The 23,901-nt window shown below is 37.3% G+C and overlaps 1 protein-coding gene and 1 long non-coding RNA gene across 5 annotated transcripts in view; one reads left to right on the top strand and one right to left on the bottom strand.

The window, feature by feature from the left end:
• TNR (tenascin R) overlaps positions 1-23,901 on the bottom strand; it is a 497,168-nt gene that overhangs the window by 34,263 nt on the left and 439,004 nt on the right. For 2 of the 3 annotated variants that reach the window (XM_087930476.1, XM_026703463.2), the window contains 4 exons: positions 15,234-15,323; positions 5,676-5,939; positions 3,207-3,473; positions 280-399 (listed from right to left, as the gene is read on the bottom strand). In XM_087930476.1, coding sequence (XP_087786602.1) covers positions 280-399; positions 3,207-3,473; positions 5,676-5,939; positions 15,234-15,323 — 741 coding nt within the window. The remainder of the gene's footprint in view (positions 1-279; positions 400-3,206; positions 3,474-5,675; positions 5,940-15,233; positions 15,324-23,901) is intronic. The other variant, XM_087930477.1, reaches the window with a different exon arrangement.
• The window catches only part of LOC148126236 (uncharacterized), a 38,537-nt gene continuing 24,286 nt past the window's right edge, over positions 9,651-23,901 (top strand). The window contains exons 1-3 of one of the 2 annotated variants that reach the window (XR_015743022.1): positions 9,651-9,780; positions 11,000-11,077; positions 13,883-13,963. This is a non-coding gene — a long non-coding RNA (uncharacterized LOC148126236). The remainder of the gene's footprint in view (positions 9,781-10,999; positions 11,078-13,882; positions 13,964-23,901) is intronic. The other variant, XR_015743023.1, reaches the window with a different exon arrangement.

Below are 23,901 nucleotides of genomic sequence, written 5' to 3'. Positions count from 1 at the left end.
ACATTAAGACTGCTGTTCCAGGCAAACATACCTGGGAATAAACTGTATCAGTGAACTGGATCTTAAGTCTGAGCATAAAGGTGCATGAATGGGACAATGTTAGTCTCAAAGGAAAAATTATTCATACAGTCAGTAAGACTCTTAATAATGCTGGCTGAAAGTACCCAGCTGCTGAATAGGTTATCCTGCTGAAGCCTGACCTTTATTTAAATCCATGTATATATTTTCTATTGGAGCCCTGAACTCCATTCACAAACTTTGAGGATGGAGCAGAATTACCTTGGGCAGATTTGCATGAAATCTTATAGTGGTCAAAAGGTGCAATTGGAGGTGCCCAATGGATAGCCACAGATTCTGTAGTAACATTGAGAACGGTCAAGTTCTTCGGTGGATCAATCCCTATGTGAAACAAAGGACAACAGTTACAAGTTCCAAAATTCACATTCTAATGGGAATATAGTGAATAGGTCTTAATGTAAACCACTCCAAACTTGATTGCAGAAAGTATGACTTCAGCAACAGAGTGGTCAATGCCTGGAACACATTACCTGACTCTACTGTCACATCCCCAAACCCATACTCCTTTTCCCTCAAACTAAGCACTATTGACCTCATCCCATTCCTAAGAGGTATGTAAGGGGCATGCATAAACGCGCAAATGTGCCCACCATCCCTGTCCTATTGTCCCCAATTATTCGTACCTATTTCCTGTATTTATACTTATGTTTATTCTTATCTCTATTATCTTGTAAGCAATTGACAAATAAAATAAATAAATATATAAATGATGAGGATGAGGTCCAGGATCTCTTGATTCTAAAAAAAAACAAAACCCCAAACCCACACCACCCATAACTGCCATACCAGCTAAAGATCAGCAGGTCTTGTGAGAACCTCCAACCATGGATGTGCTAATTCAGGATTAGCACATCAATTGAGAAGCAAGCAATTTCATTTTCATTTTTGAAAGCTCTCTGTTCCCATTAAAGCAACCAATTTTGGACAGAAGTGTGGTGTGTTTGTTGTGTCAGGGTAATTAAGGAGAAATGGGACCAGTTTGCTTTCCAGAAGTCCCCTTTTTCTATTTCTACTCATATTTCTCAAGGAAACAAACATAATATGTTAATAATTTTGTCAACCAAAGTTTGATTGTGTGATACTATATATTGAAAATGGTTTTCTGTGATACCAGTTGTTTCTATAGTCCAGCCAAGTGAAGGCAAACTGGTATACATGGCACTAGCAAGGGAGATGTGTGAGAAACCATGAAACAGGGATCTGGTTGTCTTTGGCACTACATAAAGTCCGTGTTCTCTCTGCCTCAACAGTATTTTACTGCTCCTTACTCCAATCTGAAGTGTATGGCCATAGATTGTTAGCTACTTGTTTCCATTTGGAAATCAAAATACAACTGATAGTAAGAATGCAGCAAGGGTTCTCAAACACCAGAGAGCTAAAGAGACTATTTTCTAAATTAAAATAGGGAAGCTCTCTTCATTTTTACCACATAAAGAATAATTTTGGAATCTGCAGAATACAGTAATACTGATTTCCCCTAGAGGAGGAATTCTTGCATTCTGTATTAGTTTCTCTTCCAGCTATTGCCCCTCATCAGAAAATGATAAATCCTGAACTAGACTTATACCAAGATTGAGCTGGCTGAGTTTTTGTGATATGTATTGGTTCCAGGATCCTGCTGTATGGCTTACCAGAATTGTTAATAATATAAATGTATTTCTTGGAACAGACTACTAGCTCTCCAAAAGTTTGGGAATTACAGTACTAAGATAAATAAATTGAGATGGAACATTGATTTTTGGTTAATCCATATCCTACTTCACAGATCAAAAATTAGGTTTACATCATGTTATCATTTTCATAACAATCTTTATGGCCTCACATATCATTCTTAGACTAGAAATGTATTATTCCTCTATTATACTGAAACACTCTACGTTTCAAATATGATCTAAAGAGAATATTTTGGAATGTAATGAAAGCAAACAGCTCTTTAAAACAGTCACATCTTTTCTTTTTACATTTTGGGGGCATTATTGAAAGCAGATGGGGCTATTTAAAGGAGCTGAACTATTAAAGCAAATGTATCCTAATGTGACTTCTTCAAACGTATTGAGGACTGAAGCATACAGTTATTTATGTTTTTAGAAATTTCAGAAAACTGGACAGCTTATATTAAGTAGGCAATGTAAGCTAGTCTACCTTAAGCTAAATATGATTTTTAATACCCCAAACGAGTTTAATTTAAATCAAAGAGCATTCTCTCATTTCAAAGATTGCCTTTAATATGTACTCATTTACTTATTAGATTTATAAGGCTGCCAACTCAAACAAGGTGACTTGGACAACATAAACAGAAAAACAAACAAAAAAATAAGGACACCCCAAATAAAGCTATGAAGCGAACAGAATATAAATATAGAATACAAAATATGAAGTAGCAACCAAGCACAATAATAAAAACATCCAAAAGGGGACTCAACTGGTCCCAAATAACTGGTGGAAAAGTTAGATTTTTAAAAAATAGATAAATACATAGCTTTATTGCAGATCCCAAGCAATTCTCATGTCAATCAAAATCAATTTCTACTGTTTTGTTCTCCTATTCCTTCCACTTGCTGTCTGCTTCTTACTTATTTTTTCCAAATATTTTATTGCACTTTTTTCAAGATTAAAAATTTCTTTTACATTCTTTACAACACTGTGACATCGATGTTACTAGTATATCTGTATACATACATACTTTTAATCCTTATTTCTATTATCTAACCAACTATACCATTTGTCCCAGATGGCGTAGTATTCCGATTCCTCTCTGTCTTTCAATTCTAAAGTAAGCTTATCTATCTCTGCACAATCCAACACATTTTTAAATTACCAATCCCTTGGAAGGGGTGCTGTCCAATTTCCAATTTTGTGCAAAGACAATTCTAGCCGCAATATAATATATTTAACTTTTTTACTGGGAAAAAAAATCTTAACAGTTTAGATCTTAACAGTTTTCTGAAGGCAACCATAATTTTGGTGGTGTTGGTATATGTAAGTGTGTTTTGTGTGTGTGTAGAGATATACTTTCAAGGGCAACTACTCAAAAGGCATCTTCCTAAAGGACCTTGTAATCAACTCTCTTGCAGAAGAGATTAAAAAACAGGCATCACACCAGAATAGAGAATCCTCTGCTCTTTTACCTGTTGTGACCGAACCAACTATTGGCTCAGAGCTGACAAGGCCATGTATAGCCACCAGGGACATGATATACTCTGTGGATGGTTGTAGACCTGACAAAGCAGCATGTCTCTTTGTAGGGTCCAGCATCACTTCCTTGGTTTCCTCCTTATCTTTGGGGCTGTAGGTCAGTATCAGCCTATCTGCTGGAGGTGAGGGGTCATTCCAAGTGATGTTCACGCTGGAGGAAGTTACACGAGAAAAGTGAAGTTGTGTGATTGGTCGGAATCCTAAAAATAAGAGCAGAGAACAGACTTGTAAATGTGAAAATGGTAGCTGGGGTTTATTCAGCCCCAGGATGTGAAATGTAGTGATAAATTTAGGTGTGCTCATCAAATAATCAGAGGTAATTTTCATGAACATAGAAATAGGGGAGGGCTAAAACCTCAAGGCTATAAGTATACCATAAAACCTTGAGTATGCATATGTGAAACTGCATAATTTATCTTAATACATTAAGGATAATATCAACCCACTTTAATTAATTAACTTAAAATAGGATCAAATGTGCCTCTCAGCTAAGAAAGGTTACTATTACTGTTAAGATTTTGGAAATTTATCTTTGGAATGGATCTCATGAGCATTCTTGAATTTTAGCTCTCTGTTTTGAGTAATTAAAAACTGTTCTGAAATCAATTGTTCTATACAAAAGGATTCGTCAAGGTGGGCTGCAGCTCATGAAGGACAGGGACAGGGGTGGGATTCTACCCATTCTGACCTGTTCTATAGAACCCCTTGTTAACTTTCTAAGCAGTTTGGAGAACTGGTAGTTAGAATAAATCTCCTTTTATTTTTTTACACCCTTATTACATTCTTGGCAGACTGCCTAGACTTTCTGTCTCTGAAGGAGGTTTTTTTTTTAAACTTTCTTAAAGGGGAAGGGTTATTTTAAGCTTTTTACACTGCTGTTGGGAGGAGATACTCCCCTGGATATACTTCTAGCCACATGCAACAATCAGCACTTTGAAGAAATAATTGAATAACCAGAAAGGAGCTTTTAATGACAAGGAACCAAGATGAGTGATATTCAGCAAGGCTTCTTGGCTAGCTAGAAAGATTGACATTCAAACATGAGTTTACAAACCCTTTCTGAGTTTTGGTCTAAAACTGGTTTTTGGTGAAGTTTAATTCTGTCCTTGGTGACATTTAATCCTGTGTTTATTGATGGGATAATTTTCCCTATTCAGCTTTGTTTGAAAGGAAAAAGGTTAATCTCTGTTCCTGAAAATAAACTGGGTCGAGAAATCTGGCTAGTTCCTGTGTCTATTTGTTCTGGTAATTGGTTTAACAAACAACAGCTACTGTTGTGATTTAATTATTTATATTGTGTTTGAATTTTTTCCTGTCTCATGGTTTCTTTTTCTATCTGGGGAGTGGGGTCTTCCTTCACTGCTTTAGTGGTATCTGGCACTGTCCTTTTGGGATATACTTCCAAGAGGCAGGATGCAAGCTTGGCAGTTGGCACTGATTTTTTTACTGCCTTTCTGGGAGGCATGTGATCTTTCCTTAAATCTGGATGATTTCCATAGGATATTTTGTGAGATGAGTGAGACCAGCTGGTATCTTTAAGTGGTGCAAATGGTTCTAAGGATTGCTTTTCCTGGGTGTGCTCTTTCTGGAGAGCTTAAATGACCTCTGGGTTTCACTTTATGAGCAACAAGTGGCTGCTAATAGTTATCATTGCATTTTAACTATTTTAATTCCTCAAGGTGCTCTGGCACCCTGCCTGATTTGTAACTCCGGCTTTTTAATCTAATGATTGGTACTTAGGGCAGCTTTTTTCAAACAAAGAAGCTTTTTGTATTTTTGTACAAGTAATCCTTGACTTATAACAGTTCATTTAGTGACCATTGAAAGTTACAATGGCACTGAAAAAATCCAGCATCACCAGTCACGAGAAGCCAGGAGAGGAGAAACGCCTCTCAACATGAGTGACATCGAATTGACCACGCCCACTCAATCACATGACCACCAAGCCACACCCACCAACTATGCCACGCTCACAGAACTGGTTGTTAAAAAATTTGAATCCCACCCCTGGACAGGGAGCTGGGAAAAATAAGTGTGTGTGTTTGTGTGTGTGTGTGTGTGTGTGTGTGTACATGCACATGGCCATTCAGATGCCCAGTGCATGAGAGAAACCTTCTAAATACTAGAGAGCTTTGTTTATGACAAATCATCTACACCAGGGCTGTCAAACTCGCAATCTGCAGGCTGGAAGAGTCATGTGTTGGACACACACATGCCCAGTTTAGCGAAAGGGAAAAAAAGTCCTGATACATCACGTGACACCTCTGTGATGATGTGAGTTTGACACTCCTTATCTACAACAACCAAATGTGACATGGAACACTTAGTTATAAAATAGCAATGGAAGATCTTTGAGATTACCCTCAGTGTCTGATTAATGTAATCGGATAGTTCTTTAGTACCTGTGAAGGCATCCACGGTGCTTTCCAAGCTTTGCTGTCGGCCCCTTTCAGCAATGACTGAGATAGTGTATTCAGTCCCAGGTTCTAAGTCTGTAAGTGTAAGCTCAGATTTATCTTTAGAGACAGTAACCTCTGATGCCATTCCTGAAGCTTGCATGAAGATGACCCGATAATGATCAATGGGACCCTTGACTTTGGTCCAGGACACAGATATGGATGTTTCTGTAGAAGCTGTCACAATCAGGTCATGAGGGCTGTCCAACTCTAGCAGCAGCAGGATATGTAAAAAGACAGAAAGTAACAAGGGCATGAAATGCATTCATCTGCAGGATAAGAACTAACTTAAATTTTGAGTTTTATGCTGAATTGTATTGTGTTTTCATGTCTGTAACATTTATTTAAATGCTAATTTAAACTACTCTGAGCTATTTGAAGAATGGAATGCTGGAATGTAAAATGATAAATGGTCAGATACACAGACTCTAGAACAACAGATTACACTAAAAAGTCTATCATGAAGACATTTCATAAGAACATTTCCAGTGAAAATCTATATAAATTTGAATATGTCTTGAGAAGTAGGCAGGGGTGGGATTCTACAGGTTTGCACCTATTCGCTAGAACCTGTTGTTAATGTTCTAAGCAGTTTGGAGAACCGGTTGTTAGAAGAAATTACTGACCTAATCCTGTAAGGAAGGCAGGAAGGAAATACATTCTTGGCAGGACTAGACTTCCTGTCTCAGGAATGTCTCTGGAGTTTTATTTTCCTCCTTTGCTGGTACTTTGCTTGTGTGGAATGACCATTCAAAGTTACAATGGCACTGAAAAAAGTGACTTATGACCGTTTTTCACACTTACGACTGTTGCAGCATCTTCACAGTCATGAAAAGCCAGGGGAGGAGATGCGTGCCATGTGAGTGATGTTGAGTTGGTTACGCCCAGCCAGTCACATGACCACCAAGCCATGCCCACCAACTAAGCCACGCCCACAGAACCGGTTGTTAAAAATTTGAATCCCACCCCTGGAAGTAGGATTTTGTATACAGACAACACAGTTGAAACCCCCCATAGTAGCCATTAGCTGTCATGTCAATACTTCTGGCTTAAAAAGATCAACAGCTGCATCTCTTTCCTGGTCCCAGAGTTGGTCCTCAGTAATTTGTGACCACAACCAATGACATTTTCCCCTCACAGATATAAATAATAACAAAATTAAATTGCTATCATCAGCTGTCCTTTAATTGTGTGTCAGATCTATTTAAAAGGGTGAGTTTGGACAACATACCCACATACACACAGCAACTAAAAAGTGCTTTTCTTCCATCTTTGAGAAGAAAAATTTCCCACATCTGATAGTGAGCATGTTGCTCTTCTAACAGAATCCAGTGTTGAACACTTCCAGGTCAGTGATTGTTAGCTTCCTGGCTGACCTCCCGCTCCCCATCTAGCATTACCTCCTGGTAGCTAAACAAATCACTTAACAGTTGCCCTGAACATATGCAATTGGGTGAATGTATTCTTTTCCTATCTCTCTGACAAATGGGGAGGGATAATTGCCAGTGACTTTTATAGTGCTTTGTTACAAATGCCCATTTCCCCTTTGTTCTGCTTTGTCCTGCAGCATTTTTCCCCTTAAAATCACTTCCCTCCATGGGAATGGAATAGTTTGTCTTTCTATTCAATGGGATTGGAGGGTCCAGGGAAACTCCAATCTCCCACCACAAATCTCCTATATGTATTGAAAAGGAGAGATGAAAGATGGAAATATTCTGGAAGGAGCCCTGCCATCTATGAATAAGGGAAGGAGCTGGTGCAGCTTGGCTCTTGTGCCACAGTGCTACTTCCCTTCTGTATGTCTTCCTCATTGAAAACCTTCCATGGATAAAAAGACTGACAGCTGCTGTTAGTGGGTGGTAGGCTTTAACTCTGTGGCTCCAGCCTCCACTATACTGTATGCCCTCCTTGTCATGAACCCTTTCAGGTAGATGGGAAGGAGCAGTCTTGCAAAGGGCTAGTTGAAGCCCAACAGATTGCTAACTCTGAAGACTTCTCCTCCACGTAGGTCTATCTGGAATGTTGTCTGCCAAAATAACAGGGAAAATAAAACTCCTTGGACCGGCTACAGGGGCAGGCTGCCTGTGAGGTTGTGGCTATGTTGTTAGGACATGTCCTCAGTAAACTTAAGTGAGGTGTCTTTTGTGTGTTATGCAATGCAAATGGAAGCTTCATTGGCCTTGCTTGTTTATTTAAAACCATTTATAGGATCTTATGGTGGTTATAGCCATAAATCAACAAAACCTATTGTTATTGTTAGTGCATGGCCTTGTTACATTAGCCAGGAGACCACAATGCTATTGCAGAGTAGTAGTTCGCTGTCAGTTTACCAGCTCTATTGTACGACATGCTCATGTACTTCCCAAGGCTGGATGATGGGCTGGCTTTCCCCCAGAAAGAGATGAAGGGCTGTTCTTGCATCATCATTCTAGGCCCTCTCTCTCCCTCAGAGCCATCTCATAAATAGGGACTGCAAATAGGCACTGCAACCAGAGCCAGTGGAAATCTGACTGCCTGCACAGAACACCAGGCTTGTCTTCCCAGCAAAACGATCCCTATTTATCTACTCTTGTAGAACATGCTTTTGAACTATTAGGTAGACAGGACCTGATGCCAGTGATTGGAGCTCACCCTGCCACACAGTACTAGAACTCAAACCACTGGCACAAAGATCATCTCCAGCATCATTAAGACATTGAGCCACCACACCTCCATAAAACCAATGATAGAAAGACACGTGTGCTTTCAAGTCAGTCTTGGACAAATAAGTGCAATTTCCTTCATAACATTTTTGGAAATGGTTTGCCAGTGCTTCTTCCAAAGGCAGAGAGGCACCCAAAGACATGCATCAGGCTTCATTCTTAAGGCAGGATTAGAACACACAGTTCCCCAGTTCCTAGCCTAGTGTCTTATCATTACCTCAAACTGGCTCTTAGAAAACATATATTAATTTAAAACACAATAATTATGCATGCATAATTATGCACACTGACCCCTGCATTTATGGGCCAAAAGACATCGACAGGTTGTGGATATTAAATCTAAATAAGGAAGGGCAATACTAATGTTTCACTTGATGCCAACATGCAAGTAATACCATTGCCATCTCAGCCTCTGGGAAGGAGCATTTGCAAAATTAGGAGAACAGAGAAAGTCCTTCTTTGGATTCCAGCTGAAAATGATTTACTCCATGCAGGCTTGAGGTTTGGATGGTGTGACCTGAGTCTTTCTGCCTCATTGGTCAATCAATCAATTTCCCTTCTCCCTAATCTGAAACTGCATTCTTAAAAGCACAGGTCCCTAAAATACAGATTGGCAATGGTAATGTTACAAGCATGCAAAGCAATCAGCCAAGCCTAATATGGAAAAGAAATAGAGTTGAGTAACATTGATAGAGCAGTTTGATCTAAAAATCAATATTTTTAGATTCTAAGGCAGACTTTGATATTTGCCACACTAATCACTATATAAATATCAAATAAAGACAAAAGCTGTTTGCATTGAATTTCCAGCTGTAAATACTTTCCCATGTGTAAAATGTCAGCTTGCTCTTGGGTGTATAAAAATAGAACATCTTTAACTCTATTCTTCCCAGTATACACAGAAATGGAGGCTAAATCAGAGCTCTTCCCACATCTGTATCATTTTATTTTGTACATCTGCTATTAATTCAAAGAGATCAAGAGTTTTTAAAAGCATCTTCATAAATATGAATGACAGAAACTTTGCAGTATTCCTCTTTAAACCTTTCAACTTCTTGTTCCCATTTGTGTTCTTATATATTTTATTTTTGCTTATTTTTCTTTATGAGAAGAATCTGGGAGAGTGCATGTTGCTATTTTCACACATTCAAAAGCACACATGACTCCACACGGGAGATAGAAAGTTGCAAACATTTAATTCTGTGTTAAAGGTAATGTTTCCTTTGCTGAATCGATTATGTGCAATCAGCCATGCTATTTTCTTGGGGCTAAATGGATATTGTTTGACGCTGCTTTTTTTCTAGCATATTTTCTCCCAGTTGTCTGATCTATGGTCTTGCTTAGGTTGAGTAAATATCGTGAATCGTCTACTTTTAAAAGAAAAAGCTCATGAAATCCATAGCGTATAGATGGTAATCTGAAAACAGTTTAACTGAAAGCTTCTGAGCTTTATAAAAATTAAGTGAAGATGTAGCAAGCTCTCAAGAACATGGTTATCATTTTTTTTTCCAGAAAAGGAGGGGGAAAAATGGGGATAGAGGGAGACTTTCCACATATTTCTTGGTTTTGTTCGTACTGCACACTCTGGATTTGTGCATATATGCTCTAGAAATATTGATTTTTCAAATTCTCACTGTTATCTGATAACCAGAAGTTGGTATAGGATTATTGTAAGCAAATGTGTAACAATCAAGTGGTGCCAGTTCTATGATAGAGACTGAGCCTTTTTCTGGTGCCTTGTTTGTCCCACAGTATACTCCTACCCCCCTGGGATACTTTTCCTGCCTCAATCAAAGAAAGCACAAAGCCTGTTTGCTTGACCTTGATGTTCCAACAGTGTAGCATTACAGAATGAGTTGACTTGGAAGTCATTAAATTTGGTGTGTTTTCATTTTTAATTCCAGAAATTATTCTCATGTGGAAGACCAGAATGTGGGACATGTCAGATGTTTTTTTCTGCTTATAAATCACACTCAGGGTTACATAAGATACACTGAATATTCTCTAGCAGCAACTAAGGGAAAGGAAATATCAATCCCTTGTCTGTGCTAAGTAAATCTATTACAGTATTACAGCATTTTCAACAGGTATCTTACCCAGCTGTGGCTAACAAATTTCTAACTAAGAAATGCATCCGTGTTTTCACATCATGGCTTGAGAAGGTGGAAGTCCACTGAGATGTATATTCTGTTTATTATTATTTTTATTTATTGAAAGTATTTGCCATCCATCTCAAAACAAAATTATTCTGGGTCAATGATGCATCAACTATTTAGGATATATTTTTATTGACACTTTAAAAGTGAATCAGAAATATATAGAGAAAAAAAAATCTAATCACCTTGAGGTGAGCTAGTCTTTTTCTGTTGGCTTAACATAGATTCCTATGGAGTTCTGGGTCTGCCCTTGTGGCTGAGGGGAGGTTGAAACCCTGAGACATGTTCAGTTGTATTTCTTATTTTATTGAGATCCTTGTGTGTGACTACTTCTCTCAATTTTAATTAATAAAGTAAGTATATAGTTTATTAACTGATATACTTTATACTTTCTTTTTATTGCCAAGTGCAGATAGAGCTGTTCCTCTTCATGTGGCCAAAGTTTATGCTGCAGCATGTTGATTCTGCCAAATGACACTTCAAAGATTGGGTTAGTAATGAGTAATTTAAGCCCTGAGCTGTATCTAGATCTTGCCAGAATGCTTTTCATGCTAATGTTTTGCTTTGTTATGTTTTTACTTTGACAGCTCAATGGCTGTAATAAAATTTTCCTTGTTTGCTTAAGGAAAGAAAATATCAACTTTTCTTTCTCAGAATTTCTAAAGAATGTTGAGAGCACTCCTTAAACGTAGCTAAGAATCCTGGGGTTGGGCAGAAAATATAGTTCTGCTCCACAGTTGTTTTTAAATTAAACATATTTCCCATCAAAAATTTATTCAGATTCCAATAGGAATCCAAAACGAATTGCTGGGCCAGGAGCTGTTCATAAACAATTCTTGGCCCAGCAATTACACCATTACTGCACTGTAGACTGAAGGCATCTAAAGATGGCTGCTGTCTTTGTAGCAAAGATAATTCTCACAAAACCAGCACCATACATTATTCTTTAAACTTTGAACATGCTTTGAAGCGTTTTGACCTTAATAGGAAAATGAAGTTACAATGATGCCTGCCATTTGGAATTTAGCAGACTTGAAATCTTGAATGCTTTTCAGCATAGGAAAAAAATGTTTTTTTCCTCATTGCAATGGCCTTATCTATCTTGGTGTATGAGTTAAATATCAATTAATCATTCCGCTGCAGGATAATTTCACTTCATGTGATTGCAAGAGAGGGATGGTTGGGCAGATATGTTAGGCTGTAGGTTTTCTCAGCTTTCTGGAATTAACTGCAAAGCTTCACTTTGTTGAGGGCTGGTTTCTGTTTTGCAAACAAAGAAAGAAATGAAGAGATTATCCTGTGGATCAGAAAAGCCATGTTGCTGACATTGGAGAAAAGTGGCTGTTAAAAAGCCAAGGAGAGATCCTTGGTAATGAGGTCAGATTGTTTACAGAGCTCCATCAACAGCAGCTGATTACCTTCCTTTATAAATGTTTCAGATTAAATAAATTTAGCATTTATTAAATATGCTTAGTCTTTTCTTCCTGATATTTGTAAAAAAAAGGGGTTTTTTTCTCAAATGACAAAAGCAATTTGGATGTTGTATTCAGAATAAATATTGTTGTTGCCTTACAATGTTACTTTTTCATTATTGATTTCCTGGCAGACCTTTATTTAGCCACTATTTCCATTTCTAATAAAATCTCCTCCCCCCCCCCCCAAAAAAAAGCAGAGCAACACAGGTATCTAGGTTCCACAGCACAAATAGTCATGTTAAAACAGAGCCCAATGGCCAGGTAGGAGACTGGCATATAATGAAGAAATGAAATATTGCCCTGAGGGTGAGCATTAAAACCATTCCAAGCCAGCTTGCTCTAGTGATTAAGGGACCAGGATAGAAACCAGGAGACTGTGAATTCTAGTCTTTGTTTTAGACATGAAAGCCAGCTGGGTGACTTTGGATCAGACACACTCTCTCAGCCCAACTGACCACACAGATTTGTTAGTGTGGGTAAAATTAAGAAAGAGAAAGGAGTATTAGGTATAAAAATAATGCAGGTGGGGTTAATTTAAAAAAATAATCTAAAGGAGGTGCTTTTTATTATTTTTGGTGGAGTTGTGAGAAAGCAAAGTAATATTGGCCATAGATCCATATTAAAATGCAGAAGCTTCTTAAAACTAATGTATAATTAAAACCTTTTAGGATTACTGGATAAGCAGATAGAAAAAAGATTTGTTACTATTATGTTTACTGCAATGAGAATTCGATATGTGCAGAAATGGAAAGATATATCAATCTCCACACCAGAGGAATAGATGGAAAATGGATGGAACTAGTAGATATGACAACATTGACTATTTTAATTAGAAAAAAAGACCATATTTAACTTTGTTTCTACTTGGAAACTGCTTCTGGACTTTATGCTCAAGACAGAAAAAAACGAACTCCTGACATTGGGTTTTGTTGATTAATTTAGAAATGGATAGTATAGTACTTGGTGGTAAAGTAAAAAAATTAATAGCAATAACATTTAGACTTATATATCTCTACACAGTGCTTTATAGCCCTCTCTAAGTGTTTTACAGAGTCAGCCTATTGGTCCCAACAATCTGGGTCCTTATTTTACTGACTTCAGAAGGATGGAAGGCTGAGTCAACCTTGAGCCTGGTGAGATTTGAATGGCCAAACTGCAGGCTGCATTCTAACCACTGTGCCATTGCTGCTACAGTAAAACACAAAATTAAGCAGTAGTTTTGTATTTTATTGTACAAAAAAAGTTGGATTCCTTTTTTCTTTTCTCCTTTCCCCTATGAGAACATTCTTCTTCCTTTCCGTTTTACTATCTCTGCTGTAATTTTCATTTTATAACATGATAATTTTAATATGAGCCTTGAAAAAAAAAATCTAAAAAAGAGGAATTTGGCCAGAGTTTGGCATCATTCTTAAAAATGTCAGTCTTAATTTCTGAGCTGTATCCTTCATGAAGGAAAACTATTATACATCAAGAAAACTGCCTGTCTCGAGATAGTATCTAATGAATAAACCTGTGACCTAGACCACTGCAGCAATATTTTCTCTTCTTTTCATTACCTCAGCCTGTTGCTGAGTAAATTTCTTTCATTTGAGGGCATATGCTAAATAGAGATCTCAGCTAAGAATAGATCCTTGTGATGCTAAAACAACATTCTCCTATAAAATGAAGACTTTTAGCAGGTTTTCAGAAATGTACAAAATGTTACAAAGGAAAAGAAAAATGAAAAAAGTGAAAAAAACTAAGGGAGAAAATCCAAATAGCTCAATAAGGTCTAAGACTTCAATAAACATAGGATGCAATTCTGTGTGTATGTATTGCAGGGAAATATACTTCCTCAAAGAAGGCATCATTAGCCAACTGGAATTCGGAATGTTGTCACATTTTGTTTCATTTTTAATATGGTAAGTAAATAGATTCATTATTGCAATCACAGGTAATAACAATATAGCAGAGCATAAGGTACAATACTGTAAAGCAAAACAACAATAAAAGAAAGTAGAAGATGATAAAAAAAGAAGATGGTTATAGGAAAATTGGATAAACTCAGGGTTACACTTAAGAACTTAAATTTCTGTTTGCTTAAATGACAAGGTAAAGGACCAACCTGACTATGAACAGTTGGAAACACACCTGCAAGAATGTAATTAAACATTTTAAGGGTCCAAGACAGTGGTGGGATTCAATTTTTTTTCCTACCGGTTCTGTGGGTCTGGCTTGGTGGGTGTGGCAGGGGAAAGATACCATAAAATCTCCAGTCAGAGGTATCATTTGCTGGTTCTCCAAACTACTCAAAATTTCCATTATCGGTTCTCCAAAACTGGTCAGAACCTGCTGAATACCATCTCTGGTCCAAGACCTTAGGGACACCTAGCTCCATAAATTTGCCTCGACCTCCTCATAAATGGGACAGTGAAAGACATGGTGAGAAATGTCCTTTGCTTAGTACAGTGAGAGATGCTTTTCAACAGGTCGCTTACAAAATCTCCCTTCAAGATATACCAAAGGCATGGTCTGCAGAAGGATGTAACAGCCTTTCTAAGTTTTTTGTAATAATGATACCAGGATGAAAATTTAAATGACTGTACTGTTTGGTTAATTGATTCCTAATAAGAAAACTTGGCAAGGTTTGCTCTTTGAAGGCTTTTTAGTTTCTTGTAATGCTCCAATAGAGCAAGACATACTCTAATGTCAACGGAATGTAACCCTTCCTCCATTCTTAGGTAAGAAGCTGGAATGTCAGGTTTTATATCCCATTAATCCTCAGCTTACAGCCATTTGTTTGGTGATAATTCAAAGTTACAATAGCACTGAAAAAAGTGACCTATGATGGGTCTTTGCACTTATGACCATTGTAGCATCCCCATGATCACATGATGATCAAAATTCAGGCACTTGGCAACCAGCATATATTTAGAGCACTTGCAGCATCCTGAGGTTATGTGATGACCATTTGAGACCTTCCCAGCCAGCTTCCCACCAGCAAAGTCAATGGGAGGAAGCTGGATTCACTTAATGATTGCAGATTCACTTAACAACAGTGGAAAAAAAGTTGTAAAATCAGGTGTGGCTCACTTAATTTGCTAAGCAACAGAAGCCTTGCTTAGCAACAGAAATACTGATTGTAATTGTGGTCGCAGGTTGAGGACTACCTGTATGCAGTATGTCACTTACCAGTTCTTGCGTTCATGGTGGCTGGAACACTCTGCTTATTATTCATTATAGCTGAAATCCCAATTCCATATTCTGTTCCTGGCACCAAATCTGCCCAAGGAAACATGCAACAAAATATAAGTGTCTCAGTATGTTGTCATGATTTCCATATATGTAATATTTTTCTTTTTTGTCTGACTTCATAGCCTGATACTTTTTGACACAGCAAACGCAGTTGTCTGGCATTATTATACAGCCATTATTTGAATATTTTGTTAAGATTTGCAGATGAGATACAAATCATGGAAGAATATAGCAGATGATGGAATGATTGTGCAACATCTGTTTTCTTCCAAAGTAAAGCAATTCGGTAAAGATGTCTGAAACATACCAGTATTTTAAACACTAAATAACTTTAAAAGCTATCACCACATCATTCTTTTCTTTCTTGTACAAAAACTGGACAAAGCTCAGAAGGATTTTGATGGCATAGAGCATGTCCAGAGAGATTCTTTCTCTCTCTCTCTTGCCTTGGATAGAAAAAAGCAAAGAGTTTTTAGCAAATCTATTGTAAAACAGAACTGAATACCTTTAGGTATTCTTTGGAATCTGTATTGAGTTTTTTGATAGGAACTTCAGATTTTTCAAGTCAGGTAAAACGTGGCTCCAGGGACTTTAAAAATTTTAAGAAGTATTTCCAGACAATGCTCAGCCCTAGGATTTATTTCCAGCACTGTAAATAAGCATGCACGTCAAAACTAAATTATCTTATCATCATCCACAAACCTGATGCATTGGAGTAGGCTAAACACATAGATAGACCAACACACACATATTCAGACAACAGACTCCAGGATTTGTCTTAGAAAAATGTAATTAATGATAAAGTCTTTGCTGCAATTGTGACCAAATGGCAAAGTGACAATGTGAAGAATAAAGACAGGAGATCTTTTAGAATTTTTCTTTTTAGCACTTGTGAGTAATCCTGGTCCTCTCCTTGATGTGAAGAGAGGTTTGGGGAACTGATCCATTCACAGTTGCATTTATTGGTTCTGCTCTCTAAAATCATCTTCGGCCCACCACGGCAGTTGCCATGAAATTATAAATGACTGGAAGAGTTTATGTTATATATTAAAGCAGTGCATTCTTCAAAACAAATTTCAGAAGAAGACTATTATTATTACCTTTATTGTCAGAGTACAACATGTGTACAATGAGATTGGCTGAGACTCCCTTTGTGCACACACACACACACAATCCAACTCACACTGAGGACAGAAGTCCCTGACCCAGTCCCAATCTTATTATACTATGTGACCTTGGTTGCACAACGTGCCGGCCCCGCAAGTCTATCATACTATGTTATAAGAAGTTCAAGCTTCTGCTGTTTATTAAAATAGCCCCTCTTTTTTTCAGACTTCTGGATAGGCCTCAAAAAAAAAAAAAAAAAAAAAAAGGAAATGGAAAAAAGATGCCACAGATTTTAGAAATCCACTCTGAAAGCATTTTTCCCAGGCTAGACCAAATGATAGCTGAAGTAAGCTAAATGTAGTATTTGCTGATTTAGAAGATGCCTATCCTCCTGTCCCCTTGAAAAAGCCACTCAACACAGCTAGCAATTCCTAGCCTTTGTCTGATTACAAGCATTTGTCTTATCTGTATTAAGCAGTACATATTTTTCTTCATCCACTCCAGAAACAATAGTAGAATTTTTCTAGATTTGAACAATTTTATTGGATTTGAACTCTGGAGGATTTTTATCTATGGGTGAAAAGATATTGCCTAGTGCCCTGATTAAGCAATACAAAAAGAATAAATCAATGGTTAGATCTTGGAATATCTGCTCCTAGTCTATCAAACCTTTATAATTATAATAATTCTGGATGTCATTATAAAACTATACAATTCATAGTTTTATTACAATGCACTTAAAATTTTATTATAAAATATATACTTGATTAAATATTTATGTAAATATTTATTACATACCTGAAAAATGGCTGAAAGACAGTATGAATGACAGTATGATCTCCCAACACTACACTTTTGGCCACTGTTTTCACAACAAAAGGTTTGTTGCTAATTCTACAAAATGTTTATCAATGTACCCAAGATGAAGGGAAGGCTTTAACTTTGCAGCAGAACTTCTTTTTCATGCTCTGTTTCCTCCAAATATGGGGAAAAAAGCATATTCCAACTGGCAATTGTGGTAACTGCTATCAGTTAATGCAATGGATCTGTACCTAAAGGAACTAAGTCAGTAGGAGAGATTTGGGAGAATAGCCACAAGGGTCAGTTGATCTGGTAAATTCCTACAGGATTAAAGTAACTCCAATAGGCAGACGTGTAACAGACTTTCCACTGTGCCCAAGCCACAACTACTACTGCCTGGTGGGCAACAGGAAATGGTTAGTGATGTCATGAGTCTTGCCTGTACTCTCTTGCTCAAGAGTCATGAAATGCTACTCACTTCTTGGAGGAAGATGGTGCAGATTCTATACAATGGTGACTTTTGATCCAATTGGTGCAATTGTTTATTACTCAACCCATCAGTAAACATATCTACCTCAATTAGTGACACACCGGTTAGCTAGGTGGCATAAAAGAGTTTCTCTGTTTACAGCATGATCCCCACATGGACTTTCAGATTGTTGATTGACACTCAAGCGCTTATTATATATAAAAAATTATAAATACTACTTGTACTGTTAATGACAACAACAATCCTTTGGGGAGTTCCAGTCTGCAGTGCTTCGGGACAGGCAGGAATCCGCGACTGTGCACGGTTTCTGCCTGTGCTCGCTGCCGGAGTGCCCTGAGCTACCCGGCTTCAGGGCTAGCCACCTCCATAGAAGGTGGCAAAGATAGGGGTGGATTCTGGCAGGGTCGAGAGATATCGCACCTCTCTTCTCTAGCCGGCTAAATCCCCTTTTCCGAAGGCAGCTGAGCGGCGGTCAGAAATGGCTGCCACATAGAAGCGCTCAGCCGGGAAAAGAAAGTGCTGGAGGAGTTGAGAAGAAGTGAAAGTTTTTTTGCTGACCAGGACAAAGCAACAACGAAAGTACCCTGGAACTTAAAATTTGTGAAAGATACATCATATCCAGAGATTTACAAGCAGCAAATGGAAGTTAAAAGGGAATGTTTTTCTTTTTTTCACTCTCCTTCCTAACGTGACAGTGAATAGAAATACAAGAGAAATCGGAAAAACCCGCATTGGCACTAATAGGTAATTAAATGCTAAAGGGATAAGGATTTCTGAATATTTAAAAAAAAAAATTTTTTTGCTGTAAGTGGGAAGGGAGAGAAAAAGAATTGGAGCAGGATTTGGAAGTAAGGAGGAGATTGCCTAGAATTTCAAAGAACTATTAAATACTAACAAGACTTCTAAAAGATATATTTTAACTGGAACTTTGTAACTAAACAGTAACCCCAGAAAGAGAAAGTGAAGAAAGAAGAAAGTGCTAAAAGAAACAGCTTATTTGGATTGTTTGGTGACTTTGGGACTTTTGGGAATTATCTTTGACTAAAAACACTTGGGTGGTTGTTTTGGAAAAACTTTTTCTTTCTACAATGGCATCACTTGTGGATGAATTGGAAATTGAATACAAAAAATACAAAGAAGAAGAACAAGAAGGGAAAGACTCTCTTGGCACTCTTTCAATTTTTAGAAATGGCGATTTGCACTTATGAGAAACTGACCACGCAACAAGATGATTGGGACAAAGAAGAAACCATCTTTGATGAACAAGTAACTTTATTTGGGGAAGAAAGGGAGAAAGAGGAAAAGAAAAAGGGGACTTTAAGACTTGAAAAAACAACCAAAAAAGAGAAAAATAAGGTGAAAAGTGGATATAATGTTAGAAAACAACAGAAAGGGGGAAAGCAGAAGAAGAAAAGGGAGTAAAAAGGGCAGGGAGAAGAACAAGCAAGGGAGGAAGGAAGGGATGAGAAGCCGTAATGGTGGGGAGCAAGATGTAAAGAAACAAGATTCATTTAGAGATAATGGGTACATTTAATTGAAAAAGGGATTCTGCAAAGGTACATAAGATTGTATTCTTATATTTGTACTTAGAAATAATTTTAGAAAATTGGAAACAACTTGTGATCAAAAAATGGGATAAAATATTTAGTGTAACTTAGTGAAATTTTTGTGAATAAAAAGAAGGCAATGAAATAAATGAGAGAATTGAAGTAGGAGGAAATGGGAACATTTTAATGATACAATGACTTAAAATATGTGATGTGGGGGGGCGGGAAATAACTATGGAAAGTAGATGGAAAGTATATGGAAAGTATAAGTGTTCCCATAAAAGTATGATATTCAACTGAAAAGTAACGTGTAAAATGTTTAAGATATAAATGAATATTAATACTAATGATTAGATTTGTATTGGCATTGATAGTTGTTTTAATTATATTATATACTTATAAAAAATTTTCTTTTTATAAAATATAATGTGTAATTTTAGAATGTACTAAACAGAATCCCAATGGAAGTCATGTATTATATTAAGTATTATAAATTTAGGGGAAAGAGTTAAAGGCGTCACACTCCAATCAGTGTACAGGAGAAGTTTTGTTTAAAGAGGAAAGAGAAATAGATAGCTGGAAAAACAGACAAAGAATAATAAGCATTATGATTTGAACTGAGATGAGATAAATAAAATAAAATTAAGAAAGTTAAAAGAGGCGAGAAGCTATATAGAAAATGGAAAATGGTAATAAGATATGGAATGGTATATAAAATGAACATGAATTTGAATTTGTGTCTGTACGAAGAGATGTAACCCGGGATCAAGCAGCTTTCAGAAAAGATGTTTCATGTTTTTATGTTTTATGTTTTGTTTGTTTATTGTCTTTGAAAATTAATAAAATTTGTTTATAAAAAAACCACAATCCTTTGGGTAGTTTCACTGATCCTTGGGGATTGATAATAACATTTTGGGGAACCCTGGTTTGTAGGACCTTCTAGTTCAAAACAGAACATTGTTTTCTTGACAAACCCTGTGCAATGGTCAAATTTATGCAATAGGTATTGCTGTCAAAAAATATGTAAAACATTCTTAGCAGAGACTTAACAACAAATGCATGTGATTTATAATCCTATATTTTATTCCAGCTTTGCCTCACGCTGGAGAAATTCTTGTAAATGAGCCTGAAACTCTAGGCTCTGTGCCTGCTGAATCTGGTATACAGCTGCTGAGTCTTAATTGGCTGTTCAAGCTTCTGCTTATATTTATACATTTATTGCTGCATGAGTATCTTCCTTTTTTTCTAGTACTCTCATTTCTATTTTTATTAGGGTTACCAGCAATGGCTGCAAAGGTTTGGAGGATCACTAGAAGATCATACCAAAAAGTGATGAGTTTTCTGATTCTTATAGCTGTTATCTTATGAAGAATCAGATTTGCATAGACCACATGTTGGCCAGTCCTAATTTTATTTCTTTGAATAAACCTGTAGAGTTGGCTATGAAATTGGTCCAAAATTACTCAGTGAGTTTTTCATGACTAAAAGAACTTCTGAAAGTTTTGGTCTGGAATCTGTGTTATTGCAGAATGTTGACAGATTTTGAAAATTGAAGCTTTTCTGGATTTGCTGCAGTTCATTTGAACATGGAGAAGAGGTTGAGTTTTTACTCAGTTCTGCCAAGTTTGCTGATGGTCCAGTTTCTCATGGTAACTGATGAGTTACTTGCTTCTAAGCTCCTGGACTCTAACATATCACTTTCAGAGGGTTTTAAATGCAGTGAGAGAACAATAGCATGTCACCCTGATCACCCTGAGCAGGTCCCCACATAGTATCTTATCATTATATGGATGGCAATTTATTTCATTTATTTTTGTATAGAATGGGTGAGAAAGAATTATATTATCTTCCTGGGACTAGCAGTGGCTCAGAGGGCAGAGTGACAATTGTATGATGTTCTCTTCAGGCTCCCATTATTAGGCAGTTAGAGGAGATATTGATTGACTTGTAATGATTTCTGCATGCCCCCAGGCTTTGGAGGTTGGCAGTGAAGTGAAGATGTTTGCAGATCAGTTTCAAAAAGTTTGGAGGGGAGGAGAAGAGAATAGTTGCAGACCTGTGTGCTCAGTGTGGATTTGAACCATTCTGACATTCTAGCTACTCTATAATTACAGTATGTTTGTCCTTCTTGTCTTGTATTTTTAAACATTTCTTAAAGCTTTACATTAGTCTTGGACTCATGCAATTTTTGAAGAGGAAATTGTCCTCTGTAAGTTAGGGTCATGTATAGCACAGTAACTATACAGTATTATAAGTTCACATGTTTTTTTCAGTGTGTTAGGTGATTTTCTGCATCAACACCTACATTAATATAGATTCACAGGATATAATAAAAAAGGTCAAATTGGCAGCTGCACTTGGTTTGTATGTGCATTGCAGCCTTTACAGCAACCATCCTGATTTTTTTTTTAAACTACACTTTGTAGACACCCCTGACCTGGTAACAATTAAGATAGATAACTGGATGATCATGAAGAACTTTGGTACTTTTTATGTTGGGTATGTTTCTGAATAAATGGGTCTATCTCAAAGAGCTGGATCTAAAATCTCTCTCAACCTGACATATGGAGATAAAGAATAACGGGCAATTAGCTAGAGATTATCAATGATATTAAATACAATCCAATATCCATTTATCAGTACAATCCAATATCCATTTTCGGACTAAGTCTGCAAGAAGGTAGCTTCACTTTATCTTTCTCTAAGTAGCATCACTTCCCCTTCTCTAATAAAGAGAGTCGTGAATCACAAGGAAAACTTTACCCTCACTCTTCTTCCTGACATATCTTCAAGGAGAAGGCATGTAGCAGTGGTGCATAGTTCGGGTAGGATATGAAATGTGCATAAAAGGTGCCACTTGGATTTGGGAGGGCATGTGAAGATGCAGCCCAGGTCAGGAAGGGTGTGCAAGGTGCACAAGAAATGTTGCACAGATCTAAGACAGCGTGCTGTGAAGTGTGAGTGACTGGCGCAGCCTGAGCATAGAGAGGTTGGGGAGGCTGTGTGGCAGAGAGAGATTTATCCAGGCAACTTGCAACCTTCCTTGTCTGCTTCCTCATTGATGATGTTTCCTGCCAGGTTCCCATAAGCAAAGCTGGAAGAGGGATGGCAATCATGACTGAGTTTACATTTCCTGCTGGCTTCTCCATTCGCTTGTGGAAAGTCAGGGAACATTGGAAATAACCATCATGTGACTGTGACTGATCTCAGTGGCATGTTAACTGGTGCTGAAACAACCACAACTTCCCCAATTTTCATTCCCATGGAAGTAATGGGTCCTGGGATTGTGTATGTTAGCCCATTGAAGGTACTTGGTTCAAAAATGGCTGTCCTATGAGACACTGATGCATCCAACTGAAGGTTACAAACAGACAGACATGACCATTTGACTTGTGTATATATTCATTGATAGGAGATTTGTTGATTCTGGATACCATTTTAAGCATCTGTGAGTGAGATGGTATCTAAATTTGATAAATAAAACTTTGTCCATTTTAGATTGATAAAATTGGCTGTGTGGGAAAAGAATAACTAATTCTTTATTATTATTCAGAACTGCTGCAGTTGTCTTTTATAATGCTAAAACTAGGAGAGAGAATGAGAGAGAGAGAGAACATCCAGGATGGCTTTATTTGTTACCAAACTGATTTGACATCTAACATTTTCACTTGAGTTTCTTATTTATGAGACATAAATGAAACACTCAATAATTAATGATAGGAGCCAGCTTCTCCCTGCGTGCTGTGGAGCTATAAGTATCCAGCAGCCTGCAGGAAGCTTGCCCTGTGGTTTTTGGCTCATCAGGGGAGACAGCAATTTAGTTAATTTCCAACCAATTCATCATCTATTATCATTATTGTATCAAAGCAGATCCCACTTGCTCTTTGTCCGCTTTTTTTTTAAAGTATTTGTTTACTGGATGGATGTTGGCAATTCGTTGGAAGTACAGATGTCATAGGAGTGTAGACAATTTTCTTCTCAGAAATGAAAAGCAGCATACATGTGTTTTTAAAATTATTATGTATTGCATTTATATGTTGTATTATATTGTATATCAAATACACTATGCTATGGATGAATAGGATAGATCAATACAAGTAAGGAGGACAGGGTGGTCTATGTTAGACTAGTGGGTAGCTTGCCAAAAATCTCTTTCTTAAGTTGGGAGGATTTATGTTTTTGTTTTGTATTACTTAAAGGTAGGTAGAAATCTCTATGTAGTCAGGAATTTTGCTTTGTCAGGCTTCTGAATCTCACAGACGGTTTTATGCACATTAAATGCATGCAAGTAGAAGCTTGCTGTAAATGCCCCTGCTGAACACATGGAAATTAGAGAGAGGATGGGTTGGTGTCTGCAGAGCAATTGGCAAGCCACAAAATGTGTAATGCATTGCAGTTAGGAATGGATGCTTATATTCTGAATGTGATTTCTCATACAGGTTGTTTTTCCATCTGAATGAGGTCTTTCAGCTGGTGTTTCAGTCTTGTCTCCATGAGTTCTACTTATTTGCCTTTTCTCAATTTCACTGACTGCCCAATTTTTAAGATTACAGAATTGGGAAAAGGTTCAATGGGTTTTTCTCTGAAAGCATGGATGGATGAATTAATGCAATGCTGTTGAGGTCTGTCTGGTATTGTTTACAGCTTTATAGACTGATAT

This window comes from Pseudonaja textilis, chromosome 3 (genome assembly GCF_049901715.1).
Source record: "Pseudonaja textilis isolate UNSWEBS1 chromosome 3, rPseTex1.2, whole genome shotgun sequence".
NCBI lineage: Eukaryota > Metazoa > Chordata > Lepidosauria > Squamata > Elapidae > Pseudonaja > Pseudonaja textilis.
Note: the sequence above shows the minus strand (reverse complement) of the source record. Positions and strands in the feature narration are given on the sequence as shown.